The sequence below is a fragment of the Nipponia nippon genome, unplaced genomic scaffold, assembly GCF_047370975.1.
Source record: "Nipponia nippon isolate SJK-2023a ecotype South Korea unplaced genomic scaffold, ASM4737097v1 scaffold_1, whole genome shotgun sequence".
In the NCBI taxonomy this organism is placed as follows: domain Eukaryota; kingdom Metazoa; phylum Chordata; class Aves; order Pelecaniformes; family Threskiornithidae; genus Nipponia; species Nipponia nippon.
In genome coordinates this window covers 54,519,285-54,538,927 of record NW_028262290.1, presented here as the reverse complement: position 1 = coordinate 54,538,927, position 19,643 = coordinate 54,519,285, and the positions used below count along the sequence as shown (strand labels likewise).

Genomic DNA, 19,643 nt, shown 5'->3' with positions numbered 1-19,643 from the left:
CAATAAGGCCTTACTTGGAGACTTAAAATATTCCAGATTTAATTGGAGAATTCTGTGTGTATAAAATGCTTGACTATGAAAAGAATGAAATAGGCTTGTAGGAATATCCATAGGTTATGAACATGAGATTGGAAAATGTATTGCATATTGCAGAAATTTACATGTAAACATTCATGCTATTTTTTTTTTTTAAATCTACTTTCTCTAATTTGCACTGATTAATCAATATTTTTCAAAATACCTCTTGCAGGTGTAGGCTTAAACAGGACAGTTAGTTTCTCTACATTGTGTCCCATCTGGCTGTTGTGCTTCTCACTTCTGTTATAGAAGTTCAGAGCCCACAGGAACTCTGAGCATGGGTTTTAGAAATAAAAGCAAATTAAAAGTGAAATTTAAAAGTTGGTGGAAAATTTTAAGTTTTGTCTTCTCTCTGTGCTTACCCTCCTCTTCTTTATTCTGTTACTTACTCATTAATTTATTTACCTTTTGGCCCTGATGTCATCTTTTATATGCTGCAACATTCATGTTCCCTCTTAAATCAAAGCGCCTCTGTTCAGTAGAGCTGGGTTAACAGGCCTGTGAAATCAGAGTATAAATTCCTCAGCGTTTGAACCTTTGAAAACTAAAATACTGTGACAAAGTCCGGTGTCGCTGAAGCCTATTAGCAGGGCTGTTAACTTGCGGTGAAAGCAGCGCATCCCGAAATGTCAGGCAGCGGGGCTGCTGCCGAGAGGTAATTGGGAGCAATTAGCCGGTCTCCCTGCTGGGCAGATCGCTATTACCTTTCTCCTCTTTGCCCTTCCCCCTGCTGCCGCTGCAGGGCAACGAGTTGCGGCGGTGATGATTCCCTGAGAGCGTGGCTGTGGCTGTGTGTGTGTCAGTGTGTGTCCGTCCGTGCGGGTGGCGGCGGCGCGGGGCCGCGCTGCGCCCCGGCCCCCTCCCCGCCCCGCCGCATTGTGGAGGGAGGGACCGCGGCCCGCGGCCGCCTCCGCCGCCGTGCGGGGCCGGGCGCTGTCCGAGGTGCTGAGCCGCCGTGCGGGGCCGGGCGCTGTCCGAGGTGCTGAGCCGCCGTGCGGGGCCGGGCGCTGTCCGAGGTGCTGAGCCGCCGTGCGGGGCCGGGCGCTGTCCGAGGTGCTGAGCCGCCGTGCGGGGCCGGGAGCTGTCCGAGGGGCCGAGCTGCGCCGCGCCCGGGCGGCACCATGGTGTTCGCTCCAGGTAAGGGCAGCTGCTTCCCGCGCCCAGCCGGGAGAGTCCAGGGGAAAGGCCCCGAGTGTGCGGGAGAGCTGCTCCGGGGGGGGGTGGGGGGTAACGGCTGCACCAGGGCTGCCACCGAGCACAGACAGGCGGTTCCGAAGAAGGTGGCTTAGCTTCGGATGTGTTTAGCTGTGGCGCCGGAGGTTATGAGGGTCACCCCTGTGGTTCCCATTAGGACAGGAGCCTGCTATACAAGTGTGCAGGGGACTGTGCTCATCAGACTGCACAAAAGGGTCAGGAAGGGGGACGTGGCCTTGCAGTGACAGGATAGTGAGTTCCCCCTGGCACCCAAAGCGGTGGCTGCCAATGAGACAATCTCTGAAACTCACGGAGATATTTTACAAATTCCCACTGTGCCCCTTCCCCCCAGATATTTGAATGGAAGAGAACAGAAAGTTTGTTCAGTCCAGTTTTTACTGGAACAAAATTGAAGACTTCAGCAGGAGCTCACTTCTAATGCAAGACCTCACTCTATGAGAGTGCAGAATCTCTGCCGTGTAGTGTATATGTGTGACACCATAGAAGAATGGAAGCTACAGAGAATCTGCGTTGGACTTGGTACATTCTGATTGGAAATAGGCTGTTTGTTGTTTAGAAAGGGATGAGAGGCCCAGTAGCTCCAGGTTATAAATGTAAGTCATGCATAATATCTTCTGTAGTGAAACGACTTGAAATTAACTTCTTTAAAGGTATATAATTGTCAGTAAAAATAGTGGGTCAATAGAAAAGGGAAAGTAAAGGCTGCAACTTGACAATGAGTAACTATTAATACCTTTGTTTTGCAAAGCTAACAGAAGTTTTTCTTCCTTTGAAATTCTATATCTAGTCTGTGAAGGGATATGAATCCAAAAGCTTTATACCTTCATTAAAAAAATGATCTTGGGGTTGACTTTGCTAACTCAACAAAGTCTAATTTTTTGGGAAATTAATATTCTTTTTCAACAATCAGAATTTTGTCTCTTTAACTGCCCAGTTGCTGTCTAATTTGATACTTTCCTGTACATCATGTTCTGAAATTGGGACCAAGTTCTTTATCTTAGTAGAACTAGCCACTATTTTTTGTAGTACACCTTTCAGTATTAGTGGCTCTTTTCTGAACTCCTTTTATCTGACAGACTGTCACCATTAACTGTACTCATTTTTGAAATGCACCATGGGACTGGAATACTGCAGGAAGAGATTACCTCTAAAATAATGAAAACATGCTTATTTTCCCCAAAGGCTGACAATGAACAACCCCCAAATCTCATTAATAACTGCATGAATTGTTCTTTTCACAACTCTAATCCATAAAGAAAACAAAAATCTGTCTAAATCTGTCTTGTATAGTCATTCTTCTTCAGTCTGCTTTTACTCAAAGAAAAGCCCATGGTTTCCTTGCAAATGTTGCCATAATATACATAGAGTAACTAAGTAGGAATTTGTAAAAGAGATGATAAAGCAATCAGAGGGGCTTGACAATCTTTTGTATTCAGACAGAGCAAGCCTGAGTAGATTGCATTTTTTTAATCACTTTTCTTCACTGTAAATCAGCCCTGCCCTGACATTATCTCTTCTCCAGATATTAAAAAAAAAAAAAAAACCACAGGGTTTTATACATCTTTAGCATCTTCGTAGTACTTAAGGCCATCTGATATAGGAATACTGTAAGTTTACTAAGAAATTGAGATTCATTTCTTGAGTCAACTTTCTGATTTTATCTCACTGTGATGAATGACCTTATTTTCTGTTTCATTTATTTGTTGAGGGGCAAAGGGGAAGGAAGAAAAAGATTTGCCTAACTATAAATGGTTAGGGTCAGAATGATAAACATCCTTCCAGGACAGGGCTGGAAAAAAAGAAAAGAAAACAAGAACAACCAAAAGGAAACTCTCTTCCAGAAAAAATAATGGAACTTGTTTATCTGAAGACAAAGATAAGATTTTGCATATGAATAAGATGATGCTCTCTTCCTTAAGGTAGTGGATACGTTATTGCAGAGCACTGAATTAACATGCTATGTTTATAAACTGTTAAGTAAAAGAAGCTTACCAAGTTTAAATATACTTTTTAAAAGGTGAAGCCCACTGACTATTGACTGAATAGTGACTTTCTTGTTAGGCTGCAGCTCTTTTCCCTAAATCTTACAGCTACTACATAAAAAAACCCAACCCCCCCCCCCCCCCAAAAAAAAAAAAAAACCAAAAACAAAACCACAAAACAAACAAACACACCAACAATACCCCCCAAAACAAGGCCTGGATATTACTGACCTAGATAGATCAAAATTATTACCAAAAGGCCAGTATTTCGTGTTCGTATTTCGTGGACTTTCTGGCTCATTCTAGACAGTCTACTGCCATTTACAGGTATGCAAAAAGGTACTATTCATACGTGATCTTTCTTTGTACCCAGTGTTATTTAACTTTGGGTCTGTTCCAGAAAAAGGAACTGAGGAAAGTACATTTTTCCTTACTTGGTTTAATTTGCCCGGGGCTTCATTGCACATTGTTGTGCTGGTTGACTAATGATAGATTGGTATATAGGAAGTGCAATCCAAACTCGATGAGATGTCTCGGAGTTCATTTTACCTGGAGAATTCCCAAATGACGTGCTGCCCTTAAAATGGGGAACGATCCATGTAATGGAAATATGGACAAGCTACACATTGCAAAGTTTAGCTTCTTTACTTTTCCTGAATTGAACTGCTTTAGGCAGCCTGAGAAATAGACCAAAAAGTGTTACTGATCATCGGATGTAAGGATGAAGGTGTGCATGGGACTGCAGTAGAGAAGCATGAAATTTCAAGGTTTTGGATTAGGTCAAAAAACAAAGAGAAGTCATCATTGTTGAACGGGCAGATTTTCTTAGGAGACTTCAGAAGATAATGTATCCCAGAATTTAAAAAAAAAAAATCACTGCCAAATTAGCTTATAAAAGATTGATAACTATAAGTAATTCCACAGATTAAATATCTGTCTTCGTAAGGTAAGGAATGAAGAGTTATTAAAACATTTATTTGTTCTAAAGCATCAGCAAAAACTATAGAATGCAGCAAGCTTTCTTCTGGTACCACATCATTAGTTTACAAAGGAGTGATCACTTCGAATATCAGAATTTCTCAGCTTTAACAATATTTTTAAATGTTGCTAATCAATATCATACTACTTCTTTGCAAATTGCTTTCAGTTATTTTTCCCAAAAATGACCTTGGGCATATTTCATGCTTATTTCCAGCCCTAAAACTTCTTCCAGTGGAAAAGTAAAATAAAATTTAAAGTAATACTGTTTACTTCTGATGCTATTTTGCATGAGTCACTCAAACACTTATGTCTTGGACCTTTGCCCTTATGTGTATGTACTGATACAGCACAAAGATGGCCTGCATTTTTAAAACTACCTTGGGAATAAAGTTAGAAACCTCTTAAGGATATCTGAGCTATCTAATGGTTTTTTTTAAGCAACTCTCTCTAGAGTGATTATTTTAGTATATTTTGAGAATTTTACTCTATAATGTAAGTCTGTAAAAAAATTACCAAATTGTAGAGTCCCATCATTGTTTCACCCAGTCAGTACTGTACAAAGCTATGTTTCATTGAATAGGAATTTGTATTTTTGGCTAAATAATGTCTTTTAGAAAGGAATCAGTTTTGATCTGACTATGTCAAGAAAGATTGCAACATTTACGCTGGCAGCTTGTTTCAGTGTCTGAACACTCCCATCCTTTAAGCTTGTATCTACTTTGAATTGTGTGATTTCATCTTTCAGATGAATCTTGTTATTTTTCAGTGTAATTTGAAGAATCCCTTCTTACCTGACATTTTCTCCATAACTAGGAATTCACAGGCTTTACTCATGACCCTGCAATCCCAAAAGAAGGAGGAGGAGGTAGAACTCATTTTTGTATCAATATTTTTATGTAAAAAAAGATGTGTGAACACACTTCAAGTTTAAAGATAGACATTAGAGAAGTCAGAATATTCAGTGCTCAGCACCTTTTTCTTACAACAGCAACGCCAATAGCTTTCAACTAGCTTTTCAGCAGCACAGCTGTTCTCAACATTTTTAAGCTAGGAGCAGTATAGCAGACTTGCATAATGACACTGAAGATCAGAAGCGCATCCTGTACCAAACATTTTAGGAATCTCATTAAACTGCAATTGAAGATATAGCAGCTGCACACTGAAACAGATGTGCTTACTTGTCTGAATAGTCCTGATCTTCTCTAGTGGAAAAGCTGGGAAAACAACAACCTGCTGTGCTGTGGGATGGGAAGACATGAAATTTCTTGATAGCCTTTTTCTTTTTTTGAATATAGAGCTACAGGTACTGTGGAGAACCCTGTCCACAATGCACAGATCAAGACACTATGGAGGGACCTGTTAATGAATGCAAAAATTGCTACCAATAACTTTACTTCTTTGAAGGTAACCTGTTGTGGGATATCTCCAGTGTTTGTGTGGAGTGTGGTACTCTGGCACTCTCAGTTATGAAGTGCCTTTCACCCATGAGAACAATTGTATTAAGGCAGGACACAGTCCTTGGCCCCGTTAATTGCTGTGCTACGTTCTGCTAATGCTCTAAGTTCTGCAGTACCAACCTCCCCGCTGATATAAGATGCAAGAGTATATACATGTAGGATTCTTGCTCATTAGCTTAGTGTTGACAAAGTCCACGTGATGGACATAATTTGGCAGCTACAGACAAGACTATTTTGCAGACCTCATGCAGTCTGATATAATGGTTTTCTTGTCCAGAATTTGTGATGACTGGTAGTGAGTATGGAGGCCACTTGTCCCCCTAAAGTATCTGAATGCATTTGCAGCTAAGAGCTCTCAACAACACTTCAAAGTGTATGCCACCTGGTAGGAAGAAATCATATAGGAGGAAATTTCTTGTTCTTTATTGCTGAGGAAAAATTGTTTCTTGTGCTGACCTCTCCCAATGACACATTGATCTTTTCCCTGCTGTGAAACTCCACTAGCAGATCTCATTAGTGAGGTGAAAGAAAGTTAGTTCATAGATATTCAGAAATGTGATGAAAATAGCAAGCTTAAAAAGTAGTCAACAGTCCTAGGTGCAATATTTCTTTAAAATATAAATCAACATAGTGTTAAAAACTGGCACAGAATTTACTTTTTCAAATTATTTTTAACATAACTGAAGGCTTGAACAAGTGAGGCTGGCACCTTTCACTTCCATATCACTGGGCTGAATTCTATTCAGGTTAGCTGTGAAAAGAATTCCGTCTTCACAGTGGCTGTGTAGTGGCCTATATTGAAGGATTTGTTCATAGTTAGGGGATGGTGGTAATAAGTGATACAGTCATTATTAACATCCTTACTGGCACTGTGTACGAGCTCCATGTATTGAGCAGGAAGGTCAAACGGTGAATGTACGAAAGGAATGAGTTACGCTGACCTCTAAAGTTTGTCCCTCCAAGTCATTATTCTTCTAGATGAATTGCTCTGTTGTACTTGTTATAGACATAAATAATATGATTCCAACCTTGTAAGCTTTATCATGACAATGGAAATTAAATGCACTTACTGTAAAATACAGTGAAAGGTAGATTTATGCCTATACCTTCAATCTTGTCTATTAAGGATTTTATCAAGGACACAATCCGTTGTATTAAGTTTACAAATACTAAGTTAAGCAAAAATTCTTTTCAAGCAACGTATTAATAATTTCTTTATAGGCTTTCTGAAATTATCTGAGTACTGGTTACCCATTTGTGTGTTCTTTCCATAATAATTTGCAAATTCCTACAGAACAAGATTTATTATTTTTTAAGGGATTGCAATTGGAGCAGAATCTTTACTGATGTTAGCAGTAGTGAAAAGCTGACCTGAATTGCCATAAAATGCTTCAGGTTCCTTTAGAATGCCTTGCCAGGGAAGTCAAGGCAGGTGAGGTCTGTGCTGCTGTCATCTGACCCTGCAAATGCCTGTAGTCATGTTATCAGAAGATGCTGTCTTACTTCTTCAAGAGAATCTGAAATTTTCTGCCTGAAGAAGTAAATTGGGCCATATTCTACTCAGATATTTCTCTAATGGTAAGGCAAATATAATCTCCTGTGGATTACTTACATTTGCTTCACTTTGTAGTATGCATATTTGATATAATGACACTGTATTTTCTTACTTTGATCAGTGAATCCACTCATCATTTGTCAGTATGGAGGGGGTGCATATTCATTACTAATTCTGTTAAATACTTGCAGATTGACATTACATTTTGTCTTGAAGTAAATTTTCTTAATAGAGCAGAAAACATTTCTCTGGGAAGTTAGAGAATTACTTCCAAGAAGGGAAAACAGCATGTCACGGCATCCTGTTGCAAACAGGGATTCCGTCAAGATTACAGCGATGAAAAAACCCTGGGTTTTACTCTTTCAAGGTGCACTTTAATTTATATAATGTTTGATTCACTTTCTCTTGTGAGTTTGTGTATATACATACATACATACATATAAAATCTCAGCCTCAATTATTAATAGCCTTATGTACCGCTTTCAAACTCTGCTCACATTCTAAAACAAGCAGGAATGTTTTTTCTGTACTGTTTTGTGCATGTGCAAACTCAGGGTTTTGTGTGGGGTGATTTTTTTTTTTTCAGAGATAAGGAAGGGCTCTGCTTCAGCTGAAGCTTAACTAGACAATTTCTGAAATAAAACTCTGAATAATCTGGTATAAATTGAAACACATCTAAAATGTAGCAGGAAGTTTTCACTGATTTGCTGGCCATTGACAGGTTACATGTGCTCTACAGTAGTGGATACCGAAAGTCTTCAAACGCCTAGCAAAGCTAGGTATTTCAGTGGGGACTTGTGCAAGTCCACCAATGAGCTTTTTGGTACATATTCAGAAGGCATAAATATTATCTAGCTTTCTATGCTTAATGTTTTCTTTTTGGCTAGGAATCTCTGAGTACCTAAACAGTAGAAAACAGAAAGCAGAGGGAGTTAGAAGACATATGGGTCACCTGTATCCGTGCCACTGGACCTCTCCCTCCATGGGACAAGTACAGAATTTGATGCAGAGAGATTTCTTACTTCAGTATTTGAAGTATGTTCTTTAAAAGAAATAGCAAAATTGTACAGATGAAGAGAATTTAAGTTTTTCACTAACTTCGGAGCAGCTGGTCCCAGATGCTCTTTAGGAAGTATCTTGTTTTTAATACACTGAAATCTAGCCTAGGAGTTATAAACCCTCGTAAGTTAATGTTAGTTTACAGTACTAGATCCAGAAATTTTCCTTTTGGGACCAAAATCTGAGTATTACACTTGCGGGTTTGGGTGTGGCAGAATTTTCAGTGACGACTACTACTTTGAACTACACCCAGTCCTCAAAGCTGAGAAGACATAGTCCTTAAGGAGTGGATTTATTGCTATATGTGAAAATACATAGAAAATATATAGATTGAAGTGGGTAATCTGTTTTTTGTTAATCTTATTAAAGTATGGCAAGAAATCTTACTAAAATATATTGAGAAAATACTTAAGAATAGATAATGTATCTGTAGATCCCAAAAACCTCTTAATCTAAAAAACTTTGGAAGCTTCATTTTGGCTGGCATGTTTAAAATAGGATGAAATAACTCACTGTAGTCTTCAAAAAGGTAACTTTTGTATAGCAAAGAGACCAAAGAGACTTCCAGATATTCTTTTCTCTTAAGAAAGAGCAAAACTCAGTAAAAAAAAAATTACAAAAACTCAGTTCAGATATAGCTAATGTCTGGATAAAAAGATACAATGAAGTATTACTCTGGAGATATTATTATGTCCTTTGAGACAGTTTATCTCCATTTCTGCTCTTCCCCCTTCCATTCCTCCTGGATTTGTGTTCAGAGCAGGGTTGTTCCAGCTTGATTCTTATAATTTGTTTTGAAGAGCAAAGTCGTTTGTGCTGTCCCCCTTCCTGATACAGTTCCTCTTCTGTGCTGGTTGCACAGCAGGAGTTAAGGAGTGAGGGTAGGGCAGAAAATGTAACTGAACTGAGCCGTGACTTTTCTAGTGAAAGTGATTGTTAAAATCCTCTGCACAGGAAAAACATGATGATCCTACATGGAAGTACTTTTAGCATTTCTGATACATTCACTGTCCTCCCTTTTTCCTCAAGAATTTGGGGTAACTGAGTATTGCTCTCCGATACTTGACAGCCATCAGCCAGGACCTCACAAGGCTCCATTTTAGAGCATGCGAAACAGTACTGGACAGAATTAAGTCTAATACAGTTAAGAATAACTTTCTTATTTCATTTTTTTTAAGATTAAATTTGCAACTTTGTTGTAGGACTTTTTCATGACGTCTCTGAACTGGCATCATTACTGACATTGAGACAAATTGGGTCTCTAATCCCATAAATAGCTTAATGACACTCATGCATGAAGTTGGGTTTGTGCACATGTGATGGAAAGCCTTCAACCCTGGCTGACTGCCATGTTCATTCATTCTGGATGTAATTAACATGACTCATCAACATTTCCTGATTATGGATGTTGTTCAGCCTCGTATTTTATCTCTTGTTCAAAATAGGCTTCTAGCGCTGAAATCCTAGCACCAACCTATAAAGCAAATCAAAGAAGGAGATTTTTTTAACCATTTCAATTCACAGGTTACAAAATATTCACCAGAAGAGGCTCACCTGGAACTTCCATGCTGTGGCTGGCAAGATGGAGAGATATGTCACTGCCTAATGCCAATGGGAGGTTAAAGAACTGAACTTCGTTTCTTGTAGTAGAAGAATGTCAATATTGATGCAAAGAATGTTACTGTTAATCACTACAACACATACACATACATTATGTCATTACAAGCTTGCCAGGTTTAATTTTTTTAAAGATCTACAGTTTATAAACACAATTTAGGTAATATTGTAATATTAATATTGTAATATCGAGGACATGGTATAGTGATGGACTTGGCAGTGATAGGTTAACGGTTGGACTCGATGATCTTAAGGGTCTTTTCCAACCTTAACGATTCTATGATTCTATGATATCCTGCAACTTTTTTCCATAAGTACAGCTCCATACTGGACCTTGTGATGAAGTCTTATTGTCACAGTCTTGCTTATACTTCCATTCCATTTAAAAATTTCATTAGTACTGTAGTTGGATTATAAAACTTACAGTAGTAATTTTCAATAGAATTGAAATAGATTTACCAGAGAGCAGTATTTTTGTTGGATTATTATTAATTTTTATTAATAATGGAAAAAAAATAATTCTAATGTTGCAATGCTGCAGAAAAGACTATAATGGTTCACTATTGTAAGCCAAAGCAATATATTGATAAAACAAATAGTAAATTTTCTGGTTAAAGGATATACCTGCATAATCTCGAGTAAAAATGAAGAAAGAATATTTGCTTCATGGCTCTTTCAGCTTCAGAAATTTTGCACAAATTAGAATTGTAGCTAACAGGAGTATACATTTTAGGTAATTGTGTGTTCTAAGTTGCTCAGAAGTTTGCTTGGAGTAATGTGATTTTTATTGTTAGCTTTATATATGGTTAAGCTCAAAGCTGTTTACACAAACAAAAATTTCTTTTTTCCAGAAGAACAACTTTAGTGGTATTCATTTGCTGGAATTAAACTGCATTTGTTATTCCTGTGAAGCAGAACATAACCTTTTGACCTCTGTTGCATGGCCCTTGGGATTTATGGAACCAGTCATATAAGTTAAGCTCTTCTCTTCAAATTCAATGTTTGTATTTGTGCCTCGAGACAGAACGTGACCTAACCTGCAGGAAGACATGATGAACTGCATAAATGTCACATGCTTTGAGGAAAGGTGAATTAAAATTAAAGGCATTATTTTTCTCCTGGAAAAAGAAGTAACCTCATACAGGTGAAGAAGCAAAAGGGATAACTGAGGGACAGTAGAAGTTTCCTGAGATTGGATGTACATGCATGCTCATGCATGACTAATGTCTTCTCAAAAAGTATGGGATAAATTATTTCTAGTCCGTGTTCTCCAAGAGTGCAAGGTTCTTTCCTACCACAGCTCATTCACCATTTAGCCCTTCCTCTCTTTCCATGTGAGAAATGTTGCTTCTGTTTCCTTCTAAATCACTGATTCGGAACACACTGAAAGGTGTCTCATTCCCCCACAGTTCATTGCCAGCATTAGTGGATCTGGGATGGACTTGCATCTTTGCAAGAACAAGGTCATACCTGTGGTAGTTTAGCTTCATGATAATATTCCCAACAATCCTATGAAGAGATATCGTAAAGAACAACTGCTGATTCAAACAAGTGACCTGTTGTTGAGTGTTACTTAGTTGGAGTGTTTATAAGGCATATTAAATTTAACTTGTAGCAAGCTGAGAGGGAAAAGGCACAGGGGATATCAACAGAAAGTGCAGGAGACTACTTTGATTGTAGGCTGGAAAGAAAGTTACTCAGGATGCTTTGAAGAAAGTGAAGTGTGTAAACGAGAAAAGGTCCATGTGCAGCCAGAGCGAAATTCTTCAAGATTTAATCTGTGCTAAATGCTCTTTCTCTGTAGCTATCATTTTCCATGTATACTTTTCTAGGCATATTCCATAGTCCAGAATGAGACTGTAAAGAGTAATGTAAAATGTGAAGTATCCCACACAAGATGTTCTTGGACTTAAACTAATATTAGTTCTAGTAATTGAAATGAATACTTGGAATCTACTTCAAATGCTTTTATTCTTTTTCCAAACTGCTAGCATATTTTCCTTCATGGGGAACATCTTCAAGCGAGCCAAGGGAATTTCGAGGTACTGATATATGGCACTAGGTTTAGATGAAAGTGGAAATGTGACCGATTCCTGCAGTCAGTCCAAGATTTTGAGGTTTTTTTGAATCTCTTAAACTGTACTTTAGATTGCAGAACGAGGCTGGAGTTTGCAAATTACTTTTCATCTGCTGTGTTAGTTGGCATAAAACTTACCAAGTGAAAGATAAGGTATAAAACATTCTAAAGAGGCTTTGTCATGTCTTAATGATAAAATTGCTACCTTGCATTTAACATCACTTAACGTGGATATTTCAGTTCTCTATTTACAGAATTAGGGTGCTGGGTTCCTGTATAAGTCAGGTGAGCATTTAAAGACAGAGAATAAGTAGAAAAGATTTTCTGACATCAAGAGAAAAAAAAAGTAGTCATTAGACAAGGATAACTAGCAGGCAGAATGTTGTTTCTGCTATCCTGCAAGTTTTTCCCAGCAATTGCTTCAAGTGACTTTTTGTCATGGAATTTTAATTAAACAAGTTATTCTTCAAATCTTAAAAAAAATCATAGACAAAAATTAATTGTATCTTATCACCCTAGTAACTCTTATTTTGATTAGCTAAATGCTAAATACTTAGACAACAGGAGCGATGTCTCTATTTTAACTAATTGAAAATATGCAGTTCTTAAAATGCCTGATTAATTCTATAGGCACTCAAATTTCTGCCTTTGTTTATGTCCACAGCAGTCTGTATTTCAGCAAGGTGGAGCAGTTTGACGGATATGTTCCAGCTCAGCCCCTTTGGGATCCTTACATGAGTCATCTCTGCTTTCCTTAGTCAATCCCTCTCTTCTTGCTCGGAGTAGGTCCAGCATATCAATAAGTAAATGAGCTTCTCAGAAAACAGCTTTGTGCTAACTGCTTTCCTTGAAAAGAATAATTGGAAGAAGAGGACGTAGTGGGGATACTCTTCCAGAGACTGCTGTTTACTCCTTCAGGAAGTGGAAAAGTTGGGTTTTATGGCAGCCTCACCAGCTAGAATCACAGGAAAGCAGAAGGCTTGAGGTTGGAAGGGACCTCTGGAGGTTGCCTTGTCCCACTCCTGCTCAAGCAGGGTCACCTAGAACCATTTGCCTGGGATCATGTCCAGATGGGCCAGCTGTGATGGACACTGCACACCCAGGGGAGCTGGACATTTGTGTCTGTCTGCTCAATATGTCTGGATACTGGCTGGCAGTCCAGGTCCTACATGTAATGGTCCCAACACAGGCTCAGACCTCTACACAGTGTCAAATATCCTCCTCAAAAAAGGCTATTATTTTCACTGTTGCTTTCTAATTTAAATGGTCAGCATGAACTGCCAATGGTCTCATTGGTCACATCACCCCAGGCCAACATCTTTGACTCTCTCCATGTCCAACGCCAATTAGCTGTTGTGACCTGGGTTACTATCATCCTAACTGTGTTACACAGATATAAAATTGTTAAGTTTGTTTGAGCTGCCTTATTTCCTTTTTGTGCATACCTAAACCATCAGGGCAGAAGTAGTCCAGAGGTTTGGGGTTCTCTGTTCTTGGTTTGTTTTTCCAGCAAATAAAAGAATCATCATCTAATGAGTTAGAGCTGGGCAGATGTAATCTAGGTCTCACTTATCTGAGCAGTGCTTTCAGGCAGGCTTTACTGCATGATAAACAACTGAAAAACTCGGGTAGAAATTCACTGGAAAACTGTCCTTTTTTCAACTAGGTGGTGCTGTGGATGACCTTCCTAATGTAAAAATATTTAAAGTTCAGATTTTGTAGATTAAATGGCAAGAATCAAATAAATAAAGAAGCATCCCTAAGGAAAGAAAACAAAACAGTAATTTTCAACAGCAATGTTCTTAATGACAGTATGTTTAACAGTAAATTTTGGTTTTTTATGGCTATAGGGGTTGGCAAATTTTTCACATTTCATATAACCTCATAGTCCATTCCAACATACTCATTTGTATTTACAATTTCATGTTTATCCATGCTTTTGTTAATATATTATCTTCTGAACATCAGCTGAGTTGGCTGATCTTATTCAGCCCAGCAAGAAGACTAATTCATTCCGTAACACAAAGTGAGTTCACATTTGAGTAATAAAGAAATATCTGTACTTTACTGTTAAGTAACATTGAATTTTATCCAAAAAAACAGTTTCAAGTGCTGAGGAGTGGAACAAACTGAATCAGGGAAGCTGATTGTGCCAAGAACTCAAGTGATTCCATTCAGTCAGCTTTTCCAACTTAAAATGTGTTTTCTAAGTTTTCATGGTTTTAACCTCTTAATTGTAGACAAACTTTGTCACCTCAGTACAGTTTCAGGTTGGTTTTTTTTTAATTATTCAATTTCAAAAGAATTAAACCACATCTGTATTTTAATTTTAGCCAGAAAATGTATAATATGAACATGATAGAAATAAGTATATTTTTTAAGTCCTTTCAAAGAAACATGAGAGATAATGAATTATTTCTTTCTCATAGAGTAAGCTTTGATCATTTTGCTGGTCATTGTTTTTGTCTCACAGATTATGGAATCACAGAACCACAGAATGGTTTGGGTCAGAAGGGACCTTACAGATCATCTAGTCCAACCCCCCTGCCATGGGCAGGGACATCTTTTGCTAGATCATGTTACTCAAAGCCCAGTCCAGCCTGATCTTGAACAATTCCAGTGCTGGGGCATCCACAACTTCTCTGGGCAACCTGTTCCAGTGTCTCACCACCCTCATTGTGAAAAATTTCTTTGTTATGTCCACTCTAAATCTACCTACCTTTAGTTTAAAACCATTACCACTTGTCCTGTCACTACAGGCCCTGGTAAAAAGTCTCTCTCTGTCTTTCTTATAAGCCCCCTTTAAGTACTTGAAAGGCCACAATAAGGTCTCCCTGGAGCCTTTTCTTCCCCAGGCTGAAGAACCCCAACTCTCTCAGCCTTTCTTCATAGGAGAGGTGCTCCAGCCCTCTGATCATCTTCATGGCCCTCCTCTGGACTCGTTCCAACAGGTCCATGTCCTTCATATGTTGGGGGCCCCAGAGCTGAACACAGTACTCCAGGTGGGGTCTCATGAGAGCAGAGTAAAGGAAGAGAATCACCTCCCTCGACCTGCTGGCCACGCTTCTTTTTATACAGCCCAGCATGCAGTTGGCTTTCTGGGCTGCAAGTGCATGTTGCCGGCTCATGTCCAATTTTTCATCCACCAGTATCCCCAAGTCCTTCTCCACAAAGCTGCTCTCAATACATTCACCACCCAGTCTGCACTGATCTTGGGGATTGCCTTGACCCAGGTGCAGGACCTTGTCCCTTCCCTCAAGTGTATCGCATCTTTGTGTCTTCCTTAAGGTAAACAAGTGATTCTACCTTTTGTGTCTATCTTAAATTTCCTTGCAAAAAATTCTTAAAAAACATTGGGAATTTATCACAATTCCAGATGTGGACGCCTCATAAAAGCAGCTGACCTTCAATTCACTCTGTTTTATTTCTCTCAGGACATAATTCTTAATATATGGCGTTAAAACAGACAGTAAAATACAAATCCTGTTTAATGAAGTACTTGAGCACAACAGTCAATTAAGAAAGAACTGAGATGAGTATCTTAAAAACCTTTAAAATGAAATCTAGTGATGTAAATAAGCACCTAGCCTAAGCACTTCAATTAGCAACTGATTCTACATTTTCCTAAATGCCAGTAGGTGTATATCACCTTAATTCAGAATTACTTTTTTTATATCAAGATCAGCTTTGAACATTACGCAGCATTCTTATTGCCCAAATTGTTGTTTGTGTTTGGAGTCAAAATACTTCCAAGGAGAAACCTCTTAACATAAACTTCTTCATTGCCAAATGTCAGTAGTCACACTACATTACTTTGTTCTCCAGATTTTAGCACTTTGGCAAAACAAGGAAGTGTCACATAAGAAATACATATTTGTCAGGTTGCTATAGACAATGCTGTGGGTTTTTTTTCATTTTACCTGTAGCAATCTGAGTAGTTTTAAATGTTTTTGCAAATATTTTTTGCAAATGTAGCTAAGGATTAATAAACTGACAACAAAATTTTGTACCTTGAAGTCAACTGGAATTGGATGGATGAAGGCTTTTATTCTGAAGTAAAAGTAAATAGAAATGTTAATGAAAGCTTTTTCTCTGTATGGTGGTGAGGGAGAACATGTCAGGCTTGCAAAATGAAGTCCAATCCCCTATCCAGAAACACAGCTCAACTCAAAAAGGATGTGATTCACAGCTGGATGAGAAAACCCTCCTTCCCTGTCTTGCTGCAAAATGCAGCTGTGCTTGTTTCAGCTGTGAAGCCACAGCTGTCCCTAGAGCTGGGAAGTGGGCAACTGAGCTGTGTGACTCAAAGTCTCCCCCTTCATTCAGTCCTGTAGCGCTGAGCACACAGAGGCACTTTCTACCCTACTTCATCATCTTCTGTATTAGCAAGTTTCCTACGTAATAAACTGTTCCCAAGCACTTTGTGGGTTTTTTTCCCCTCCTCTTTTTCTATCCTTCAGGTGTTCACAGAGTAGCCACAAATGCTTAGTTCCCTTTCTTTGTTTGGTTCTGTCAGGTGAGAAGCCAGGGGCGGAGCAAGATGAAGTTAAGCTGCAGAATGCCAGCAAGCAGATTGTGCAGACTGCTATCCTCCGAGCAGTGCAGCAAGTGTCCCAGGAGAGCCAGCAAAAGGAGAAGCAATCAAACAGCAGTACGAGCCGCCAGCTAGAAAGAGGAAAATTAACCAAGAAGCATGAAAAGAAATAAAGGAGCAGATTGTTTTTTTCAGTCCTCCAGTCTGCAGTGTTTTCAGCCTTCTCTTTAGTATCAGCTGTATCGCTACTGCAATGTTACTGTTGTAAAGCAAACCAAAGTATAATCACACCTAGACATAGGGTAAAGCTGCAATAGTCCTCAGCTGAGAAATATTAAGTGCATTAGATGACTAACTCCATATTTATGCAGTGCCTCTTAACAGAAACAATAACCATAGCTATAAAAGTAGTTTCAAGCACAAGCTTTCATGGTATGGACTTATTCTCAAAAGCTGCTTGTCAGTGCACTTTCATACAAGTTCTGCGTGCAACGTTTATGTCAGTTCAGCTGGACGGACTCTTCTCTGAGTTACTGGGTTCACTGAAGCTGTCTTCACTGAAGAAACAGTTTACTGTTGAGTGTAGCAGAATGCTTTCAGGCTGCCTTGAAGCGTGAGTTTGTACTTTGTTTTGATTAAACATGGACTATGTGAAATGGCAGTATAAAGTGGATTTGGTAAGTTCCATGAACAACATTCTTTTTTCATCTTGGAAAAAAAAAAAAGCAATCCAGTAAGACTGCAGTGACTGTGATCTATGACTGTGATCATAGACCTATGATCTATGTCTTTTTTTTAAAGAAGTTAAAAGAAGTACTGAAGTTTTAGTCTACATATTAGAAATACTTCTATACTTCTGCATAAAAAATCACTTGTGCCTTGACTATTCCTTTTAATTTTCTTGATACTGAAAGAAGAGGAACTGATGTGCTGATATGGAGTTTGCCAATTTTTCCTTCTGTTTTGCAAGTTTGCTGGGGATTGATTTACAGAAAGTGAAGACTGGAGTGGCTTAAACAAAAAGTGTTTGAATTTATTAATATCATGAAGGATGGAAATAATACTGTGTCTGAATTCTGTCATGGTATATATTTCTGACTTGCTGGACGTAAAGTAACTTCAGATATTTGCAATTGTTACATAGATTCACCTTAAATAGCACTGCTTTAAGCTCATAATACAGAACTTATCCTTTAACTGCTCTATATAGCTGAAGAAATCCATGATGTTTCTGAAAATACAAATTAAATAAATGCAGCTTTCACTTTTATGCTCCCTTACTGTAATGATGATTGCACTATTATACATCTGAAATGAATAACAGTATATTTAATTCTAGAAATGGCTTGTAGCTCTGCTTCAACTGAATTCTTGTAGTAATACACCTAGAAACATAGAGAAGCAGATGCACAGGATCTGCAAAGGAGACAAACTTTCATAATTGCTTTTCTGCTCAGTTAAATGATTCTCAAAGAGACTTTTTGGTTTAAGTAATTGGCTATTACTTGCTGTGTCCTACTGTTTGTGTTAACAGTTTCAGGATTCTTTCTCATGGCCGGAGGCTTAGTCATGAATAGCCACATACTGTAATATTAAGCCTTTCAAATCTGCTTGGTTCCGTTTTTGTTTTTTTGGTTTTTGGTTTTTTTTTTTTTTAATTTAACAGCACTGACTCATACCAGATAATGATTTAGCTCAATCTTCTTTCACTTAAAAATGCAAAGAAGAATTCAACATGATTAAAATTGTTCTAAATCCTCTAATAATGAAAACTGACTTGGATTGCAAGTATGCAGTTGGTTCACTTCTATGGACACTGTGTGAATTTTTCCAGCCAAGCAAACTTTGAAACATGGAGGTAGTTGGGTCTTGAGGCATGTGCGTGTTTGTTGTAACAGTCATTTTTTCACCGTTAGCTTTTTCATCAGTTGACCCTTGGCTGGGAGGTAGCTCTTTTCTAAGCACTCTGCATTTTTGCTTTCTGAGAGCCTAAGAAAACTGATCACGAGTAAAGGTTCAATTCTGAGGTTGATGGGCAGGCAAGTCTAGTCGATGAGGGAGAGCAAGGCTGTTGGAGAGACTCTGTGGTGCAAAATGGCGTTTGCCCTGGACTCACCTACAGTGCTGTAGGAAGGAGAGATATAGAACAGCAAAATCCCCATTTTGGGGGGATTATTCTACTTTTTTTAATGATTTTTGTCCCCAGAAATTTGCAATATGTCCTTTTTTTTTTTTTTAATTTTCCTGGTAATTATTTTAATAACCTTCGTGTAGTTTGGAAACTTGTTTGCATGTCCAATTTTTTTTTAAAGAGGAATTTCAAAAGCCAGTGAATTCAGGCTTTTTCCACTGCTTCATATGAGCCTATTCCACTCCTCCTCCCACTATGCTCTTCTACAATATCCCTTTACTGTCCTAGCCCTTTTAGACACACTATTACTCAATCATTAAATCATGCCCATCATTTTCAGTGTTGTCAGAAATCTAATATCTTGGAAAGATAAAAATGGTAGAAAGCCTAACAGAGCCTTGAGGAAGATTTCTATGGTCTCCTATCAAGGAAAAACAAATACTGTGGCTTAAATAGCGTAGTTTTCACTGAGACCCAAATAACACGTCTCCTATCTACAGTATATATCCCTGAATTAAGGCATGCGTTTAGTATCTCCTATTGACAAAGGGTGTTCTGCACACCACTTGCATCCAGGATATGTAGTTGAGATCTATACTGCATGTGAGAGAACTGCACAAAAGTAAACTTTACCCTTGACTTGTTATATGCTTACTACATGGTGAAAGCGGGTATTTTTGGTATCTTCAACTGACAGATTATATTTTCTGGAGAAAATACAGACTATAGAAATTATTATGGATGTGATACAGGACTGATTACAAATAAAGAAACTCTTAATACCTTACATGTCTCTGGTTTCTCTTTTCAAAAGAAAGGAAGCAATGTTCAGTTTCACTAGACAATCTTATGAAGCAAGCAAGGTGCTCATGAGGTTTGTAGTAATGAATGCATTATTCAACACAATAATTCACATCTTAAAAGTACAAGACAATCAAAATGCTAGCTATATCTATT

General features: G+C 38.4%; 1 protein-coding gene across 1 annotated transcript; it reads left to right on the top strand.

The window, feature by feature from the left end:
- Window positions 1-804: 804 nt before the first annotated feature.
- Window positions 805-19,430, top strand: AKAIN1 (A-kinase anchor inhibitor 1). The gene is made up of 2 exons (XM_009470724.2): window positions 805-1,215; window positions 16,538-19,430. Exons 1-2 carry the CDS (start codon window positions 1,200-1,202, stop codon window positions 16,726-16,728), a joined length of 207 nt encoding a protein of 68 aa, XP_009468999.1. The 5' UTR covers window positions 805-1,199; the 3' UTR covers window positions 16,729-19,430.
- The last annotated feature ends 213 nt before the right edge of the window (window positions 19,431-19,643 follow it).